This window comes from Amblyraja radiata, chromosome 39 (genome assembly GCF_010909765.2).
Source record: "Amblyraja radiata isolate CabotCenter1 chromosome 39, sAmbRad1.1.pri, whole genome shotgun sequence".
Classification (NCBI taxonomy): domain Eukaryota; kingdom Metazoa; phylum Chordata; class Chondrichthyes; order Rajiformes; family Rajidae; genus Amblyraja; species Amblyraja radiata.
In genome coordinates this window covers 1,902,780-1,925,129 of record NC_045994.1, presented here as the reverse complement: position 1 = coordinate 1,925,129, position 22,350 = coordinate 1,902,780, and the positions used below count along the sequence as shown (strand labels likewise).

At 43.8% G+C, this 22,350-nt stretch overlaps 1 protein-coding gene across 2 annotated transcripts in view; it reads left to right on the top strand.

Moving 5' to 3' along the window:
• The window catches only part of LOC116967273 (cytosolic purine 5'-nucleotidase-like), a 188,029-nt gene that overhangs the window by 32,176 nt on the left and 133,503 nt on the right, over window positions 1-22,350 (top strand). Inside the window, exon 1 of one of the 2 annotated variants that reach the window (XM_033013759.1) lies at window positions 17,957-18,533. The exons of the other annotated variant lie outside the window; for it this stretch is intronic. Coding sequence (XP_032869650.1) covers window positions 18,400-18,533 — 134 coding nt within the window. The 5' untranslated portion in view covers window positions 17,957-18,399. Of the gene's footprint in view, window positions 1-17,956; window positions 18,534-22,350 lie in introns of those variants that run through there. 2 annotated transcript variants of the gene reach the window in all.

Here is a 22,350-nt window from a genome sequence, read left to right as displayed (position 1 = left end):
GTCCACTGCTCCCTTGCAGTGCGTGGCAAACCTCTTTGCCTCTGTTAGTCTCTGTTAGTCTCTCGAGTCTCTCGAGCCGCGGTGAGTTCCACCTGCTACAGTAGTGAGTTCCACCTGCCATGCCGCTGCCTGTCTTGTCTACTTAACTTGCTGTCATTAACGTCCAGTCTGAAGAAGGGCCTCGACCCAAAATGTCACCCATTCCTTCTCTCCAGAGATGCTGCCTGTCCCGCTGAGTTACTGCAGCTTTTTGTGTCTATCTTTGGTATAAACCAGCATCTGCAGTTCCTTCTTACACATGAACTTCCGTTTGGTCGACAAGCTTCTCACCGGCCTCACTACTGCTTTGAATTCCATACTCCAGTCAATCTAGTTTCAAGCCTCCCTCATGCCTGCCATTACCTCCAATAGATATGCAACCAATCCCTCTTGGACAGGTCACCTCTGTCCAGAAAGAGATCACAATGGTCTAAAAATCTGAAATCCTGCCTCAGCCACACATCCATCTGTTCTATCCTCCTATTCCTGCATTACTTTAGAATTTAGACTATTCTTTAGACTTTTAGACTTCAGACAAACAGCAAGGTAACAGGCCTTTCCTACACACACTAGGGACAATTTATATTTTACCAAAGCCAATTAACCTACAAACCTGTACGCTAATGGAATGTTGGTCTTCATAACAAGAGGATTTCAGTAGAGGTGTAAAGAGGTTCTTCTGCAGTTTTATAGGGCTCTGGTAAGACCACATCTGGAGTATTGTGTACAGTTTTGGTCTCCTAATTTGAGGAAGGACATCCTTGTGATTGAGGCAGTGTAGCGTAGGTTGACGAGATTAATTCCTGGGATGGCGTGACTGTCATATGAGGAAAGATTGAAAAGACTAGGCTTGTACTCACTGGAGTTTGGAAGGATGAGGGGGCATCTTATAGAAACATATAAAATTATAAAAGGACTGGACAAGCTAGATGCAGGAAAAATGTTCCCAATGTTGGGCGAGTCCAGAACCAGGGGCCACAGTTTTAGAATAAAGGGGAGGCCATTTAAGACTGAGGTGAGAAAAAACGTTTTCACCCAGAGAGTTGTGAATTTGTGGAATTCCCTGCCACAGAGGGCAGAGGAGGCCAAATCACTGGATGGATTTAAGAGAGAGTTAGATAGAGCTCTAGGGGCTAGTGGAGTCAAGGGATATGGGGAGGGCAGGCACGGGTTATTGATTGGGGACGATCACAATGAACGGTGGTGCTGGCTCGAAGGGCCGAATGGCCTCCTCCTGCACTTATTTTCTATGTTTCTATGAATGTAGGAGGAAACCGGAGCACCTGGAGAAAACCCATGCGGTCGCAGGGAGAACATACAAACTCTGTACAGACAGCACCCGTAATCAGGATTAAATCCGGACTCTGGGGCTGTAATGCAGCAACTCTACCGCTGCGCTACTATGCCACCATCCAGTGATTACTACCCTCGAGGTCCTGCTTTTTAACCTATTGCCTAACTCCCTATATTCACTCTACAGGATCTCATCCCGTTTTCTACTTATGTCATTTCTGCCAATGTGCACAACAGAACAACGTCTGGCTGCTTACCTCCCCTTGATGATGTTCTGTAGCCGGACAAAGGTATCCTATCTGCCCCCCTAACTATTCAATCTCTTATCACGATAGCCCTATCTGACTTTCCTGCTTTGCCACAGAGCTGGGCCACGTGCTACACATCTGACAACTGCTGCTGCTTTCTCCTGAGTGGTCATCCCCCACCCCCCTCTCCAACAGTTTCCAAAAGGGTATATTTATTTTCAAGGGCAATGACCACAGCAGATCCTGCACACACTGTGTACTCCCTTTACCTCTCCTGGCGGTCACACAGCTACTGTCCGCCTGCACCTAAGCTGTGACCACCGTGCTAAACCCTTTTAGACCATAGCGCAGTACAGCATACAAACAGACCCTTTGGCTCACATTATGTCCATGATAAACATAATGCCAAATTAAATTAATCTCCTCTGCTGCATGAAATCCATATCTTTTCATTCCCTGTACCCATCTAAAATTCTCTTAAATGCCATTATCATATCTGCTTCCACCCTGGCAATGCATTCCAGGCATCTAACACGCTGTGTAAAAAAAAACGTGCCCCGCACATCTCCTTTAAATATTTTCCTCCAACTGACCGATAAATACAAGCAGACTGTACACCTTCTTTACCACTCTGTCTTCCTGTGATGTCACTTTCCTGATGTTATGGACTGGGACCACATGAACCGTTTGTACATCACACTGTGAAAGGATTTGCCATAACTGTACATTTAAATTCGATCTCCCAAAGTACAACTCCTGAAACTCCATCTGTCATTTCTCTGCCTCTATCTATAACTGATCTAATTTTGTTGTATCCATTGACAGCCTTTGTACTGTCCGCAAATTTACGAACCAACTTATCATTTACATCTGTTATTTATATAAATCACAAACAACATTTTTTCCAGCACAGCTCCCTGCAAATCACCACTATCACAGACCAACAGAACAACGCCCTTTCACCACTTCTATAAGCAAGCCAACTTTAAATCCAAACTACCAAGTTGCCATGAATTTCATGAGAGACTTTATCAAATGCCTTACTGAAGTCCATGTATACAACATCAACTTCCCAACCTCAGCAATCATATTCAGTCAAGTTTGTAAGTCATGAGCTGCCACGGACAAAGCCCTGCTAATTATTCCCTAATTATCTCATTCTCTTCCATATGTTAGTACATACTATCCGCAGTCCCCTTCAATAACCTCCCTCTCACTGACATGAAGCTCACCTGCCTATAATTTATTGGATTCCTCCCATCTTAAATAAAGGATCTATCTGTGATGCTCTCAGCATCCCGGATGATCCTGAGTGTCCTTCATACGGTCCAGTCAGGAGCTAGCGCTGGATACACTTCCCACAGGAGTAGTCATCAGGGACCCTGAAAAAATTGTGATCTAACACATCCTGCAGAAAGAGCACAGTGCTGTCCTATTTGCCACCACAACCACATTAAGACTACAGACAAACGTTTATAAGACCTTACCTTATCATACCTTCACCCTCTGCTCAACCTCCACGCCGAAGCCTCTCAGGTCCAAGCACTTACCCTGAATCACTGCACTCTGTCTCAGGCACAGCCACTCCCACAAACTCCCTCTGCTCTTTAACCTCTACATCATAATCACATCCTTCCTATCAGCAGGTAGACACAAAATGCTGGAGTAACTCAGCGGGACTGGCAGCATCTCTGGAGAGAAGGAATGGATGACGTTTTGGATCAAGACCCTTCTTCAGACTTCCTATCAGCAGACTGATTCCTGGGATTGCAGCTTTGTCATGAGACGAGACGTTGAACAGACTGCTGGGCCTACTTTCTCCTGAGATTACAAGAGTGAGAGGAAGCGCATTGAAATTTGCAATATTCTGACATGACGACAAGTTTGAAGCTTCTGGCTTTGGATACTCAGATCCATGATATATGAGGTTGGTCATTCAGGACCGAGATGAAAAGAAATGTCTTCACCCAGAGGTGAATAAATCTTTGGAATTATCTACACAAAAGTACCAGGGAAAATCAGCTATTGATTAGATTTATGACAGATTTATGATGTTAAGGGAATCAGGGAATATGGGGTTATTTCAGGACTGTGGAACTGAGGGAAAACATCTCACGAGGTCTCATCGATTGATGGATCAGGCACAAGGGGCTACATGGCCTATTTCTGTTTCTACAGTATTTCTATTTCTTATATTGTTATGCATCAGCATTGTCTCTCCGTTACAAATAAAATGGCAAGCAACAAAGTAAATAAGCTTATACATCACAGTCACCAGGACAGCAGATCAAGCAGTGCGCAGCTGAGATTTCAAATAGCATGTTATTTATGTTCTCAGTGTCCTCACTTTCAGAGCATCTCTTATTAAACAGGATTACTGCCGCACTGGCATCGCGACCTTGCTCAATGACATGATGCTTCCCGACTGAGTTTGGAGTCTGACCTAATTATGCAGACTGCAATGTGACTGCATAGAGTGTCAAGCACAGAGATGGAGTCCGTGAGGAGAGGAGGAAAACTCTGAACAAGAAACTGATTACACAGCAAGGCGCAGACTGACTAACTAAAAAAGGAAAATTGCAGCAGACATCATTAAACATTATGTGATTGCGCAGAGAAAATCACAGTACCCAATAGACATTTTATTTTAATATAAATAGTCACACATTACAGGGACTGATGCACCCAGATAAATAGAATATGTCCCTTTGATAACTATATTAAGACGAACATTGATTTATAAGAAGTGGATATGAAATTGCAGAACAAAATAGATCAAGTGAAAATTTACATTTTGCCTGTTTCAAAGAAGCAATATCACAGCTGGATAGACTTTGGGCTTGCACAGTAAAATTGCCGTGCGCAGATATTCTGGAGCTTGAGGTCTGCTCTCCCTGTAGTCAGCATGTCCCATTGTCCTATCATTGGTCTGTCTGTTAATTAGTTTGTGTGGCCTACTGCCACCCAGTGGTCATGCCCATCATAACCCCACAAGTGGCAGCCGCAAGTGAATAATTAAGGCTCCACCATTCAATATGAGAGCTGATCTTTTACCTCAGCACTGGCGGCACAGTCACGCAGCAGTAGAGTACCCATGACTTGCATAGGTTTTCTCCGGGAGATCCGGTTTCCTTCCACACTCCAAAAACATACAGGTTTGTAGGTTAATTGGCTTGGTATAATTGTATATCCTTAGTGTGTGTAGGATAGTATAAATGCACTGGTCAACACAGACTCGGTGGGCCGAAGGGCCTGTTTCTGCCTTGTATCTCTAAAATAAAATAAATACTGCTTTATTGCACAAATCAATATCCCTTGATTCCATTAGTATCTAAAGACTTGTTAACCGCAACCTTGAATATACTCAGCATTTGAGCTGTCTTAGGGCTAGAATTCCAAAGGTTCACCATTCCCTGGGTGAAAAAAATTATTTTAATCTCAGATCCTTGATTTGGAACTATGAACCCAATTCTAAACTTCAGCCAGAGAAAACATCATCCCCGTAGTTCCTTGTCAGTTCATTAAGAAATCATCTCTCATCCTCTGGAGAGAATAGGTTCAGAATCTATGCCTAATCTCTCCTCATGTATCAAACCAACCATCCCTGGGATTAATCTTGTGAATCTTTGCTATACTTCCTTTATAGCAAATAGTTTGTTCCTTCACGATGGGGATTAGACTTGTAGATAAGATGATCTATCTATACAATTACTAAAACTCTCGTCTTGACCACTTCCGGTCTGCGTTGTAATTAGACTTGTGCAAAAACGCTACCCTATATCGCTAGGATATTTCGCCATCTTACTCGCCGTTCTCCTTTGCTCCAAGCGCACCAAGTTTTGTTCCGATCGGTGAAATAATAGAAAAGTTATGAAGGTTTAAAATATCGTGATATCAGCAGATTAGTCTTCTACCCTGTCAGTCACCATGAAGGTAACGCCCCTTCTGGTGGCGAGGCGAATAAAGCCCCGGAGGCAGGGCGTGAGTCAGTCATCCCAGAAGCCGTGAGTGAGAGTTGAGTCCAGAACTGTGAGTCTGCAAGCCGTGCTGAGTGAACTGTGAGTCTACAAACCGTTAGTGACAGAACTGTGAGTCTACAAGCCGTGAGTGACTGAACTGTGAGTCTACAAGCATGGCTGAGTCTGGAGGTAGCGCTCAGTCCAGAGGTCACGCTCATTCCGGAAGTCGCGCTCATTCCAAAAGTCGCGCTCATTCCGGAAGTCGCACTTAGTCCAGAGGTCGCGCTCAGTCAGCAGCAAAATTCGTATATGTATTAATCCGAGGGACTTGAACACCGCACTCAAAAGGCCCCATCACCCATGCATACTGTGGAGGAGGTAGCTGCCCACATGGGTAAGCCAACGACATTCTCTGTATTAGACGCCAAGAGCTCCTTCTGGCAGATTCCCCTGGATCATGCATCATCTATGCGTACCACCTTCAGCACTGCTTTTGGCTACTACAGGTTTTTGCGCATGCCGTTTGGTATCAGTTCAGCCAGTGAGTGCTCCATGGAGCAACTGTTTGATGGACACCCTTGTGCTATTATCGAGGATGAACTCAGTGTTAGTGGCAAAGACATGGAACAACATGATGCCAACTTGAAGAAGGCACTTGAGCGTGCCAGGGAAGTGAACTTAAAACTGAATCCCACTTCTGACACCATGTGCAAAGTACTATTGATGCAGAGTCATTATATATCAGAACGTACTCTAATTAGAATACATACAGAGACCATCGAAATGAGTTCTGTAGGCTCCAAGTCGTATGTTGAACTAACTAACATGGATCAAATCAGCAATACTTTTTGATCTACACCCCCCCCCCCCCCCGCCACCCTAATCTTAGCACATCCCCCAAGCCTATCCACTCGTCACTTTAATTTCATGTGTTTTGTGTATTTTGTGTTTTTATGTCTGTTGGCAGATCTATCGCATCGAATCGTATCAGAGGTTCTCCCAGAAGTGTTTAACTTTTCATGTTCCTATTATTGGGAGGACTATGCAGCAACTTGCTGAGTTTAGAGGCGAGCACAGCAGTTAGTAGCAAATGAATATTCTCAAGTGGCTGACTGGGAGATGTCACCAGGCTAATTTTGTAACCGATAACTATTCCAATCATAAGCATGGTTCTGCAGTGGAATGGAAGTTATCCCAGCACCTGTTTATTCTTTGGAAATTTGTGCCTGATGATATGAAGGAAAAGTCGCAGTCATAGAGGCATTTTTTCAGCTGATACTAAAAATCTGGAATTCTGTGTGATGGGCTTATCGCCTTTGTGTTTCTATTTATTCCCTACATGCTGGCCCATGGAATGAGTGAAATATAAGCTCTTGGATCAGACCAAGACTGCACCGCTCTGCATAACATTAAATGATGCCAGAAAGACATTATGGAACTCTTAATTAGAGAGAAGCCCAATCACTAATTGCGTATTGAAAATTAAGGGTATTGTATTGAACTTGTAGCTGAATTTTATTGATGAATAGCTTGACTGTTATTAGACCAAGGCTGAAAGAGATCAAGAATACGAGTGAAGATCCACCCACTATAAGGCAGTGAATACTGCATCAATAGCCCAAGATTAGATTCTCCCGCAAAACTATGTTAACTGATCTTGATACATTGTCTGGTATTGGCAGGCTATGGCATTGCTGTGTTTTTAAGATTAGGAAACTGGTGAGAGCAGTTCTGTTGCAAGGTTACATTCAACTGATATCACCTTTTAGTTCATCCAAGGAATTCTGCAGAAAGCACTCACCATCACCATCCTGAGGAAGTTAGGGCCCTATCCAGATCTTGAAATGTAATTTAAAAAAGAGCTTTGAGATCTCATCCATCTGGCTGCTTTTGCTCAAGAGTTCAAGAGAGTTTTATTGTTCAAGTTCAAGTGAGTTTATTGTCATGTGTCCCTGATAAGACAATGAAATTATTGCTTTGCTTCAGCACACAGAACATGGTAGGCATGACTACAGAACAGATCAGCGTGTCCATATACCATTGTATAAATATATACACACATGAGTAAATAAACTGATAAAGTGCAAATAAACAGATAATGTTTTGGCCGAGCCGAGTTTAATAGCCTGATGGCTGTGGGGAAGTAGCTATTCCTGAACCTGGTCGTTGCAGTCTTCAGGCTCCTGTACCTTCTAGCTGGAGGTAGTGGGGAGATGAGTGTGTGGCCAGGATGGTGTGGGTCATTGATGATGCTGCCAGCCTTTTTGAGGCAGCGACTGTGATAGATCCCCTCGATGGAAGGGAGGTCAGAGCCGATGATGGACTGGGCTGCGTTTACTACTTTTTGCAGTTTTTTCCGCTCCAGGGCGCTCAAGTTTCTGAACCAAGCCACGATGAAACCAGTCAGCATGCTCTCTACTGTGAACCTGTAGAAGTTAGAGAGAGTCCTCCTTGACATACCGACTCCCCGTAATCTTCTCAGGAAGTAGAGGCGCTGATGTGCTCCAGGAAAGATCTTCAGAGATGTGCACAGCCAGGAATTTGAAGCTCTTTCCACCATCGACCCGTTGATATAAACATGACTGGGTCCCCATCCTACCCCTTCCAAAGTCCACAATCAGTTCCTTGGCTTTGCTGGTGTTGAGGGCCAGGTTATTGTGCTGGCACCATTTGGTCAGTCAGTCGATCTCACTTCTGTATATTAGGATGGGGAACAAGGAAATGGCAGAATAGTTGAACAAATACTTCGGATACAAATAATCTCCCAGAAGTACGGGAGGACAGAGGATCTAAGGGGGTCGAGGAAATGAAATAAATTTTCATTAGGCTAGAAATAGTATTGGGTAGGCTAATGGGACTGAAGGATGATAAATCCCCTGGGCCTGATAGTCTGCATCCCAGGGTTCTCAGGGAGGTGGCTCTAGAAATAGAGGACGCATTGGTGATCATTTTCCAATGTTCAATGGATTCAGGATCAGTTCCTGTGGATTGGAGGATAGCTAATGTTATCCCACTTTTCAAGAAAGGAGCGAGAGAGAAAACGGGGTATTACAGACCAGTTAGCCTGACTTCGGTGGTGGGAAAGAGTCATTTATTAAAGAGGTAATAATGGGGCATTTGGATAGCAGTAAAAGGATTAGTCCAAGTCAGCTTGGATTTATGAAAGGAAAATCATGCTTGACTAATCTTCTGGAATTTTTTGAGGATGTGACAAGTAAAATGGATGAAGGGGAGCCAGTGGATTTAGTGTATCTAGAATTTCAGTAAGCCTTTGATAAGGTCCCGCACGGGAGACTGGTGACTAAAATTAGAGCACATGGTATTGGGGGTAGGGTGTTGACGTGGATAGAAAATTGGTTGGCAGACCGGAAGCAAAGAGTAGGAGCAGGGCCGGCCTTAAGCCGATTTGACCGATTGCCCCCAATTGGGCCCCGCGCCTAATGGGGGCCCCGCACTAATGTTCCGTATTTCGTACGGAAATACGAATTCTCTTTGTTAAATAAAGATTTTTTTTTAATTCGCCATCCGGATTTTTTTTTTAAACGAACATGTATAACAACCGCTGCACGGCCATCAGACACAAACGATGTGTTAACTAGTACTGTTAGCACTTCTTAACTGCAAGTAGTTAACAAGTTGTTATATCAATCTGCATCCATCCACATTCCTCAGTAAATGTTATTGTGTTTTGAACAAGTATTAATGACGCCATGTTCCTTTGAATAAAATTCACGCGCCGTCAATAATACTTGTTTAAAACACAATTACATTTACTGAGGAATGTAGATCGATGACACATTGAGAATTTCTTTAAACTCACCATCATGAGTGAGGGCCCCGGACCGCAAGAAGGGGCTTCTCCCTGGTGTGCAGGTTAGTCATTCACCTACCGACCCATGTTGTGTATCTCTGTGTTTTGCTCCCTCCCCCCCCTCCCTCTCTCTCGCTCTCTCTCCCGCTCCCCATCTCGTCTCTCTCTAGCTCTCTCACCCTGTTGCCTCAGCATTCCCGGAATCATTGACGTTTAGCGGTAGACAAAAATGCTGGAGAAACCCAGCGGGTGAGGCAGCCGCCTTTACCGCTGAGTTCCTCCAGCATTCTGTGTTTTTTGTTTGGCTCTGAAGTTGAAGGTGGCTCAGCGGGACGGGCAGCGGCTCTGGGGAGAGGGTTGCGTTTCTGGTCGAGACCCTTCTTCAGACAATCACAGGTACTCTCACCGACGAGAGTTCAATTCAGTCTGAAGAAGGGTCTTCTCTCCAGAGTCGCTGCGCTGCCTGGCCTGCTGAGTTACTCCAGCTTTATGTCTATCCTCAATTTCAGAGAAATACAATTTCTCACGGGGGGGCTTATAACGTCTCTAAACCCCTCTGGGACCCTCTGAACACCTCTAAACCCCCTCTATCCCCTCCTATTTCCCTCTACAACACTTCTGAACACTTCTAAACCCATCTGAACCCATCTGAAGCCCTCTAAACATCTCTACGTTTAAACCCCTCTAAACTAGGAGGCTACAAGGTGACTTGTATAGTCTGGGTGAGTGGGCAAATGCATGGCAGATACAGTATAATGTGGATAAATGTGAGGTTACCCACTTTGGTGGCAAAAACAGGAAAGTAGACTATTATCTGAATGGTGGCCGATTAGGAAAAGGGGAGATGCAACAAGACCTGGGTGTCATGGTACATCAGTCATTGAAAGTAGGCACGCAGGTGCAGCAGGCCGTGAAGAAAGCGAATGGTATGTTAGCATTCATAGCAAAAGGATTTGAGTATAGGAGCAGGGAGGTTCTACTGCAGTTGTACAGGGTCTTGGTGAGACCACACCTGGAGTATTGCGTACAGTTTTGGTCTCCTAATCTGAGGAAGGACATTCTTGCCAGAGGGAGTACAGAGAAGTTTCGCCAGACTGATTCCTGGGATGTCAGGACTTTCATATGAAGAAAGACTGGATAGACTCGGCTTGACTCGCTAAAATTTAAAAGATTGAGGGGGGATCTTATAGAAACGCACAAAATTCTTTAAGGAGTTGGACAGGCTAGATGCAGGAAGATTGTTCCCGATGTTGGGGAAGTCCAGAACAAGGGGTCACAGTTTAAGGATAAAGGGGAAATCTTTTAGGACTGAGATGAGAAAAACATTTTTACACAGAGAGTGGTGAATCTCTGGAAATCTCTGCCACAGAATGTAGTTGAGGTCAGTTCGTTGGCTATATTTAAGAGGGAGTTAGATGTGGCCCTTGTGGCTAAATGAATCAGCGTGTATGGAGAGAAAGCAGGTACAGGATACTGAGTTGGATGATCAGCCATGATCATATTGAATGGCTGTGCAAGCTCAAAGGGCCGAATGGCCTACTCCTGCACCTTGTTTCTATGTTTCTATGACTGCGTCCAACTGCTGTCTGGTTCGTTGATCGGTTTGCTAGATATGAACTGTTTTGGGAGAGAAAAATGCTCACGGCAGACCAAACGTGTTAAACAGAAATTGGTCAGATATTGAGCTTTACACAGTAAGAAATCATGTGAAATAATCACTGAATTTAATTTTAAATCAATGTACCTGCATGTTATACTGTTTAGTTTGGAGATACAACCAGATAGTCTGGTTGATACAACCAGATTAGTTTGGAGATACAACCAGATAGTCCACTGAGTTCGCACTGACCAGCGATTTTTGTTACAGATTTGACAATTTTATTTGGCGGCCAATCAATCGCTGTCTCTAAGGGGGTTGCATCCAATCACCAACCAGCTTGCCTTAAAATTCCCGTCCAATCAACAAATAGGTCTCCTCCCGTCCAATCAGCCGCTGTCTCCAAGGGCATTGTGTCCAATCACATAATGCAGTTTAATGGTAATTAGCTGCTACGGTAAAGGTTGGAAGCCAGTGGAGCTACTGACAGGCAAACGGGAGGGAGCAGGAGAGATTCACACAGTGTATAATCTATAGCACCTAGTGTACAATTTCATAATATATACTAAATAACTGGGCTGACACACCTTGGCTGGGAACCTGGGGCCCACCAAAATTGTTCCCAATTGGGCCCCGCACATCCTAAGGCCGGCCCTGAGTAGGAGTGAACGGGTCCTTTTCAGAATGGCAGGCAGTGGCGAGTGGAGTGCCGCAAGGCTCGGTGTTGGGGCCGCAACTGTTTACCATATATATTAATGATTTGGAAGAGGGAATTAGGAGCAACACTAGCAGGTTTGTGGATGACACAAAGCTGGGTGGCAGTGTGAACTGTGAAGAGGATGTTCAGAGGTTATAGGGTGACCTGGACAGGTTGAGTGAGTGGGCAGATGCAGTATAATATAAATAAATGTCAGGTTATCTACTTTGGTGGCAAAAACAAGGGGCAGATTATTATCTCAATGGGGTTAGGTTAGGTAAGGGGGAGGTACAGCGAGACGTGGGTTTCCTTGTACACTGGTCACTGAAAGTTGGCATGCTGGTACAGCAGGCAGTGGAGAAAGCTAATGGAATGTTGGCCTTCATAACAAGATGATTTCAGTATAGGAGTAGAGAGGTTCTTCTGCAGTTGTATGGGGCTCTGGTGAGTCCACATCTGGAGTATTACGTACAGTTCTGGTCACCTAATTTGAGGAAGAACATCCTTGGGATTGAGGCAGTGCAGCATAGGTTCACGAGATTGATCCCTGGGATGGCGGGACTGTCATATGAGGAAAGATTGCAAAGACTAGGCTTGTATTCACTGGAGTTTAGATGGATCGCGGGGGATCTTATAGTAACATATAAAATTATAAAAGGACTGGACAAGCTAGAAGCAGGCAAAATGTTCCCAATATTGGGCGAGTCCAGAACCAGGGGCCACAGTCTTAGAATAAAGGGAAGGCCATTTAAGACGAGTTGAGAAAAAACTTTTTCACCCAGGGAGTTGTGAATTTGTGGAATTTGCTGCCACAGTGGGCAGTGGAGGCCAAATCACTGGATGGATTTAAGAGAGAGCTCTAGGGGCTAGTGGAATCAAGGGATATGGGGAGAAGGCTGGCACGGGTTATTGATTGGGGACGATCTGCCATGATCACAATGAATGGCGGTGCTGGCTCGAAGGGCCAAATGGCCTCCTCCTGCACCTATTTGCTATGTTTCTATCGCAAAGCAGCTCCAGCTGACAGCTCCAAGCAAAGGTCAGCAGTGAAGCTTCCACCAGCAAGTAGGAACCATGGTGTTCCAGTCTTGGCAGCGGACACAAGGAAGCAATGCTGGTGAGCGGGCTTGGTGCTCTCCGCCTGCTTCCTTGGGGATGCTCTGGATGTTCCGAGGTCGGCTGCAGAAGGCACGGAGTCTGAGCAGCAGCCATGTGAGGTGAGGGATAGCACACTTCCCTCGAGACACCAGATTGAGATGCCACTGGAGGCCATGCAGCAGCCTGTGGCCGCTCCAATCGGCCGAGCATGTGGATCAGACGTGGCCTGCAGCAGCATGGAGCGGCAGAGCAGCAGTGGAGGACATCAGTATCATCTCCTGGCCAGGCTGACCCTGCAACTCTGACCCAGTGCTGCCGCCAGGACAATGGGCCTTCATGACTAAGTTAAGACTTTTCATTTTTAACAACTTTGGACTTGAATCATACCAAATGGCAGTGGAAATGTGATGCCTCTTGTGCACTGTCCCAGAGTAATCTACAGTACTATTCCTAGGAACATATGGCAATAAATTACCATTGAACCATTGGCTCTTTCTAACAGTTATTCAGCAAAATCTGAGTAATGCATACACTTCTCCTTGTGGCAGTGCATGCAGTCTCCCTGTTGTTCCTCCCTCTCATTTGGCAAAAAGGATAAAGCAGTATGTTTCCTTCATCTCCTGACCCAGTCAAGGATCACCTTTAAGAGGGTGTTTCAAGGCTGGGGTTCCTGCGTGGTTACATTTCAGAAGTGATCTCTGTTGTTGGAACTGGCACATACTTGATGGGCAGAATGGTCTCCTCTGCCATATAAAAATATGTATTGTGAAAATACGGAGCCTACGGATTTGAAGACTGGGTGGAAATGAGAATGCAGCCACTGTCCGTTTTCATCCACCTTTTCAAGTGCTCTATTTAAAGTTTATATGTGTGGACCATCACATTTTGTGGGGTGATATCTGTCAGAGTGGTCATGGCCAGTGGGCTGCCTCAGTAATTATACTGAGGGTGATGGCTGGCCACTCTGCTAACGCCCATGGACAGGGAATGTCTGTGAGATAACCAGAGCTATGTGAACTTCTGGCCAGACACGCCCTTACTTATTGCGTCACCAAACTATTGACGAGTTTGTGAATCACAAAAGTGCTCAGCAATAATACAATCTGAACGACTTTAGCTTAGCTTAGTTTAGTTTGGAGATACAGCATGGAAACGGCCCATCGAGTCCACTCCAACAAACGATTACCCATTCACACCAATTCTATGTTATCCCACTTTCTCATCCACTCCCTACACACTAAGGGCATTTTACAGAGGCCAAGTAACCTACAAACCTGCGCGCTTGGAAGTGGGAGGAAACCGGAGCACCCAGTGAAAACCCACCACGTTCTCCTCACAAGTAGAACGTGCAAACTCCCTACAGACAGTACCTGAGGTCCAGATCAAAGCCGGGTCGATGGTGCTGTGAGGCAGCAGCTCTACCAGCTGCCCAACTTTATGCATTGTGATTTATAAAAAATATAGTTATGTATAAAATACCAACATAATGCCTTATAAAGTCAAAGTCAATTTTAATCGTTACATGCACCCGAAGGTGCAGTGAAATGAATTTGCCAGCAGCAATACACTTAAAAAGAACACACAATGCACAATAGAATTTAACACAAACATCCACCACAGCATTCTTCACTGTGGTGGAAGGCAACAAAGTTCAGCCAGTCCTCCTCCTTTGTTCATCTGTGGTCGGGGCCATAAACCATCCGTAGTCGCTGCTACAGATGGCAGATGTACAGACCCTCTCGTCGGGATGATCCAAACTCCGACGTTGGGATGGTCAAACACACTTGGAGCGCCCGAATCGGCACTTTCCTACCGGAGACCGCGGCTTCAGGATGTTAATTTATCACTCAAATAAATTAAATAAACACTTAATTTATCAACAGCTTTGGCTATATTTCAAATTTAAGTGCACACAGACCCACTTTTGGCTGAGGGCTTTTTCAGAGCATGGGATTAAAGGCAGAATTATAAAGTAAGTAGCTGTTCTTCAATTTCTATAACTAAAGTAGGATTGGCATTGGTTGGAGAGCCCAGGAAAATGTGCACATGGAGCAGAGCAGAAGCACCTTGGAAGCCTCCATGTAAAGTTACTGCTTGTTGACATTTCTCTGGAGTGATACAGCGTGGAAACAGGCCCAACTTGCCCACAGCAGCCAACATGTCCCAGCTACAGTACACCAGTCCCACCTGCCTGTATTTGGTCCATATCCCTCCAAACCTGTCCTATCTATGTACCTGTCTAACTGTTTCTGAAATGTTGGGATAGTCCCTGCTTCAACTACCACCTCTGGCACGTGCATGTTCTATACACGTGGAATTTTCCCTGGCTGGCTTCATCCACTCCCATAATTGAACAAAGTTGCCAATTTATCCCTCCTGAAATTGGTGGTGCTTTTTGGCATTTTTTCTTCTTCCCCTTCCCTAAAACAGTCACAAATCTGGGATCCATGTGGCCTACCTATTCCGTAGATTCATCGCAGAATTTAGTACCTAAGGGAATGAACAAAGGATTACAAGCATAAATAAATCATAGAAAATGTACAATGCACAAGGAGGCCATTTAGCCCATCATGTTTGTAAGATCATAAAACGCAGGAGCAGAATTAGGCCATTCGGCCAATCAAGTCTACTTCGCCGTTCAAACATGGCCAATCTATTTTTTCCTCTCAATCCCATTCTCCTGCCTTCTCCCCATAACCTTTGATGCCCTTACTAATCAAGAATCTATCAATCTCCACTTTAAAAATACCCGATGACTTGGCTGCCACAGCCATCTTTGGTAGTGAATTCCACAGATTCACCACCCGCTGGCTACAAATGTCCTTCTCATCTCCATTCTAAAGGTATGTCCTTTTATTTTGAGGCTCTGTGCTCTGGTCCTAGACACTCCCACTGCTGGGAATTTCCTCTCCACATCCACTCTGCGAGGCCTTTCATTATCCAGTAGATTTCAATGAGAACTCTTTATCCTTCTAAACTTCAGCAAATTCATGCGGGACTAAAAAGAGCGATACAAACTAATAGCGTCTCTCAGCACTAAAGTCCATAACCCTACAAGTCATGTTTCTTCAAGTACACTTCTAAGAATCACAGAATAGTTACAGAATCAAAGGAAACCATTCAATCCATTAGGTTTATACTAACCGAATGTAAGAGCAATCCCTCCAGCCACATCTGCTGCCTTTTACTCCATTGCCCTGCAAATCCTTCACTTCAGACACTTATTCAGATCCCTTCAAAATGTTGCAATCGAATCAGTGAATAGCTTAGTGTATGAACACCTGACTTTGCCAGTGAGAGCCAGTACTTTGTTTGCAGGAACATCTTCCAGTAAAGACGGGATTTTTACACCTTACGCTATATGGAATATTTCACATATGCCAGGAAAGTCAGAGCTAACCATGGTTCACTTTCCCATAACTGATCCTTCTGAAGAGTAAGACATCCCTCCCTCACAGAGAAAGACCCCGACCTGAACCTTCACCTATCCATATTCTCCAGAACTGCTGCCTGACCCACTGAGTTAGGCTAGCACTTTGTGTCTTTTTTTGTAAACCAGCATTTGCAGTTCCTTGTGTTTAAGAAGGAACTGCAGATGCTGGAAAATCGAAGGCACACAAAAGGTAGACAAAAATGCTGGAGAAACTCAACGGGTGCAGCAGCATCTATGGAGCAAAGGAAATAGGCAACGTTTTGGGCCGAAACCCTTCTGCAGTTCCTTGTTTCTACATGTTGCTTTTTGAGGGTGACACAGTGGTGCAGCTGTTAGAGCTGCTGCCTCACAGTGCCAGAGACCTGGGTTTGATCCTGACATTGGCTGGCATCTCTGTAGAATTTGCCACGTGGGTCTCCCTGTGATCGTATGGGTTTCCTCTGGGTGCTCTGATTTCCTCTCACATCCCAAAGACGTGCAGGTTTGCAGATTAATTGGTCTCTGTAAATTGCCCTAGTGGATGAGAAAATGGGATAACAGAGAACTAATGTAAAAGAGTGATTGTCAGTGTGGACTCGGTGGGCCGAAGGGCCTGTTTTCAGGCTGTATCTCTAAAACGACATTCTTCCTCACTTCTGATTGTTATTTTCAGTAATAAACAGAAATCCTATGATTCGGGCTTATAATCTTATAATCCTCTCGTCATACAAGCATCTAATCAGAATAATAATCCAACAAATACTAATCGATTACATTCTTCAGAAGGAATTTACTTTCAGGTTATAAAATGCTCTGTCCCTTAGAGGAAACCTTATAGTCTAAAATGCATTTCAAAGATTATTTTGTAAAATTAAGGAACCCAGACAAAATAAACCAGTGGTAGAATCATTTTAGGTTTAGGTTTAATGCTGTTACATGTACCAAGGTACGGTGAAAAGATTTGTTTTGCATGCTGTCCAATCAAATCAGATAATACTATAAATAAATACAATCATGCTAAAGTGAAGTACAAAAGGCAGAGTGAAGGGGAAGATACAGAGTGCTGAATATAGTTCTCTGCATTGTAGTGCAACAGTTCCATAGACAAAGTCCAATGTCCAAAATGAGGTAATCGATCAGTACCCTAGCTTATAGTAAGACCATTCGGAAACCTGATAACACAGGGGAAGAAGCTGTTCCCGAGTCAGCTAAATGCACAGCACAGAAGTAGGTCCTTATGGCACCCTGTGTCCATGTCGACGGTGCAAGAAAATTTAGCTTTAATCTTGCAAATGCATTCTTCAATTCTGTACATTCTTACAAGTGCAAGTTGACAATTGTGGAGCGTGCAACACAGAGAGAAGGGTTCCGACCCAAAACATCGCCTATCGATTCCTTACACAGATGCTGCCTGACCCACTGAGTTACTCCAGCATTTGTGTTGTACTAAAAAATCCACCTTCTGCAATTCTTTGCTTCAACATTTGAGAACTGATTGAATGGGGTAACTGATGAGATTTAGATTTAAGGATTAGGAAACAAAAACAGCCAAAGATGGAAAAGGTGAGCTAATTGAAAAAGCAAATGATTAAGGAAGATTAATCAATTAAGGAAGAGAAAAAATGGTAATAATGATCAGATTTACAGCGATATAAAGATGAACAATTAAACTTAAATTTGCTTTCCTTAACATTTTTTATATTATTTTACAACTTCTGTCCTGGTTTCCTATATCAGATACTGTGCTGTGCTAAATTAAAAACTTGATTAAGTATTTATGATCGCAAGTTGTGACATGTAAAACGGGTTTTGGACTAAAGGTGCCTGAGATGGAGGAGCAAACTAAAAATAATTCAATTTCGGAATTGTTTGTCTGCCAATCAATGGGAAGGCTTAATGACGTTGTGTAAGCTGTTGTCCCGACTTGAGGAAGGTTTGCAGAGTGGAGATAGTGCCGGGACGTGTATTTTGTCATTCAGTCATCAGGAGGTCGGCAAGGGCTTGTTCGATCTCCTGTAGCAGCTGCAGAAACGTGCTGAGTTCCCTGTCAGATCAAGCACACAGCTCTTGCGATAAACTGGAGCCGCTCTGCTGCACTTGACTGATAATGTATCAAGGGTGAAAAGCGAGAACTGAATTGGCCAATTTCTCCTGGAACCGACAGAGGATAAAGATTGATTCTCCAAATCTTTGCAGCATTACAGCAGAAACCTGCACCAAACAAGTTTTAAAGCAAGTGATAAGCATGGGAAGTGTAACGGGCGAATACTCAGATCACAACAACCTGCTCTCTCCTCATGAAAACCATTCCAGCTTCCGGAATGCAGGCGATTGTCACCATATTGATTATCGACTATTGAAACGAGACTATCACCACAGGTAAAGATGCTCAAAGTAATACAAAGAATACCGTTTAATTCAGCTCGGAGAGTAACTTAAGATGCTTTTGTTAAAAGGTTAAATATACATGTAACAGAAGTTTTTAGGACAATAAAAACAATAAGATGGTCTGAGAATTATAGACCACGAGTAATTGTTTCCCACTTAATGTCTCTTAATAATGAAACATGCAAACTCCATATTGTGTTTCAATCTGCACACTGGCCAATGTAATAGTGTCCTCAGTCTTTTACAGCACTGCAGATATGGTTACAGTTTGCTCACTTATTTATCACCTGGATTGTATTTTGTCTGTTTATTGAAAGCCATGATGTTCTAACAATTTGCATCCAAAGAAAATAGTTATTACTACTGCACTGTACTAAGTGGGTTTGATTTGGTTTACAGTTGCTTTGTTCAGGGCTAAAACATTACTCAGTACAGATTTTCAGCATGGTACAGCTTTCCTGCTTATGTACATTTTGATTCTGGGTGACATGAGCACCTGATATATAGCCCATGTACCTCAGAGCACATAATACTCTGCAGCAAATATGATTGAGAGAAGTTAGTGAAGCAGAACTTAAATGTGTAGGCATGGGTGCGTGCAAAGTGACTTTTGTGGAATTGTGGAACAAAGTGGAATTCTCTGCCTCAGAGGGCGGTGGAGGCAGGTTCTCTGGATGCTTTCAAGAGAGAGCTAGATAGGGCTCTTAAAAATAGCAGAGTCAGGGGATATGGGGAGAAGGCAGGAACGGGGTACTGATTGGGGATGATCAGCCATGATCACATTGAATGGCGGTGCTGGCTCGAAGGACCGAATGGCCTACTCCTGCACCTATTGTCTATTGTTTACTGTCATTCTCCTGCGCTCCAAGGAATACAGACTCAAACTATTCAACCTCTCCCTATTGTCTATTGTCTTTTTGTTAAATAAAGTCATAGAAATTGCAATAATATCATCATGCAAAACTAGAACACTATCAATCTCTGAAGTAAATGCAAACAACATTATGAAAAAAATAAGTCATCTATAGAAGGAATCATCAGATACGGGATCCACAGGAGGTAGAGTATGGCAATGTAGCATCACAGTGGCCTGAACAAGAACATTTGACACTTGCTCTAGACCTCGCAGTCAGTTCATCCTGTTTTTCCATTGTCAGCTGCAAGGTCAATCATAATCATTATCATAATAATACTTTATTAGCTTAAGTATGTTTTGCAACATACGAGGAATTTAATTAGCATACAGAATAGAGAACTAGTCTAACTAGAATGACTAGAGATGTTGGGTTTCATCTCCTTGCAGACACGGGGATTGACTGGGCTCTGGTCAAAGTAAACATGATTCACAGACTCAAATAAGGTTTACAGAGAGCAGCTGTCCCAGCAGTTCATTGGACAATAAGTGGAGGCACAGGTTTAAAGTTTTACAAGAAGCAAAAGTTCAAAGGTCAGTTTATTGTCACGTGTACCAATTAAGGTACGGTGAAACTCATACTGAATGAAACTGGGGAAAGTCTATATTTCCAGTGACTGCCAAAGATCTGTGATGCAGGTGAAATAGAGACAATCTGTAATAAATTAGATAGGCATTTGGGAGAACAAGGGGCTTAGGGCAAGGGTTCCCAGTCTGGGGTAAATTTCGCCTACCCAGGGGGTAAATTTGTTGATTCTGGATTTGTACATATCTATTCTTATTGACTGACTGTTTGGTTCTGGTATCTGTTCATCTTTAGTTGTTCATAAATAAGTGAAGTAACATTGTTATGTGCTATTAAAGCTGCCAGGGGTAAACGGGACGAAAAAGGTTGGGAATCCCTGGCTTCGGGCATAAAATGAGTGAATAGAATTGATTGTATCGCTCGAGAGAGAGTCCATTTGTACTTGATGGCTAAGTACAAATGGTCTTTGGTGCCTTACTGTAAATGATCTAAGTTTTTTGCTCCAAGTATTTAACAACAATGGCTTTCAGTGGAAACACTTCAGGGCGTTTCCATGTAATTTTCTGTTGTTTCAGGTACATACAAGGTGATTTGCACAATTGTTCAAGTTTCTCTCCATTCTGTCCAGAATCCTTTCATATTTCAATGTCTTACATAGATAGATAGATAGAATCTTTATTTGCCACGCAACCAGGGTTGGTGGTATTTGGGTTCGGTACATGATGGTACACTGCTTTAGTCACATTAACACATATAACAACACAGATCATAGTAATAAAGTGCATCCATACCACATCACAAATCACAAATCTCACCAACAGAACATAGTGCAAAAGAACAGACAAAGACCATAGACAAGACACTATATACATCAAGAGTCCTTAGTGTTGTCTGTCATTGGAGGGAATTGAGTGTTCTTATTGCTGAGGGGAAGAAGCTGCTTTTAAAACGGGTGGATTTTGTGGCAAGTGACCTGAGGCGCCTCCCTGAAGGGAGACTGGAAAAGGTGGTTTGCTGGATGGGAGGGGTCCGAGATGATCTTTATTGCCCGTTTTACATCAGCTTCCTAGTACACAATTACAAAACAAAAAGGAACATCGAGCATTTATTGGGATATCCTAAAGCATTTTACAGGGGTACTTCTGAAGTACATATATTCCCTGCTACATTGTAGCCAATTTGCTTCCAGCAATTTGCACAAACAACACAGTGACAGCGATGTCATTGCTTCAATGATGCTCAGAGTAGATTGATGAATAACATGACTGCAATCAGTGACTTGGACACGCTAGAGGCAGGAAACATGTTCCTGATGTTGGGGAAGTCCAGAACCAGGGGCCACAGTTTAAGAATAAGGAGTAAGCCATTTAGAACGGAGACGAGGAAACACTTTTTCCTCACAGAGAGTGGTGAGTCTGTGGAATTCTCTGCCTCAGGTGGAGGCAGGTTCTCTGGATGCTTTCAAGAGAGAGCCAGATAAGGCTCTTAAAAATAGCGGAGTCAAGGGATATGGGGAGAAGGCAGGAACGGGGTACTGATTGGGGATGATCAGCCATGATCACATTGAATGGCGGCGCTGGCTCGAAGGGCTAAATGGCCTACTCCTGCACCTATTGTCTATTGTCTATTGACTTTATGGCAATTTGACTGCTCATTGTTTCAACAACCAAACATACAAACTGCTGAAGGTACAGCAGGCCGAGCAGCAACTGTAGAGGCATCTACCCACACACCTATTCACCTGGGTTTCTTCTCCTTTCCGCGCCTCACGCTTGGTTCTAGCTACCCATCATCCCTCACTTATTTTGTTCCACCTGTCGTTCTCTGGCCTCTGCCTCAAACCTCCCTCCTCGCCGTCCCCTATGGCTCCATCTAACCATTATCTCACACCTCAATGGTGCTATTTATCACCCTCCAGCCTCTGTCTCATCCCTCCCTCTCATCGCTTTTTACCGCCTGTCCTCATTTGACACTCTTCATCCTGATGCAGGGTCTTGACTTGAAGCCTCGACCATCCCTTTCCATCCATGTGTGCTGTGTGACTTGCTGAGCTCCTGTAGTACTTTGTATTTTTCTTCGTAATCCAGTATCTGCAATCCCTTGTGTATCCACCAACAAATATACAATGAGTAACTCAAAGTTCATAGAGCATTTAATATAAGTTGAGGGAGCAGGAATGGACCATTCGGCCCATCAAGTCCACTCCACCATTTAATCATGGCTGATCTATCTTTCTCTCACAACCCCATTCTCTTGCCTTCTCCCGATAACCCCCGACACCCTTACTAATCAAGAATCTATCAATCTCCACCTTAAAAATAACTATTGACATGGCCTCTACAGCCTTTGATGGCAATGAATTCCACAGA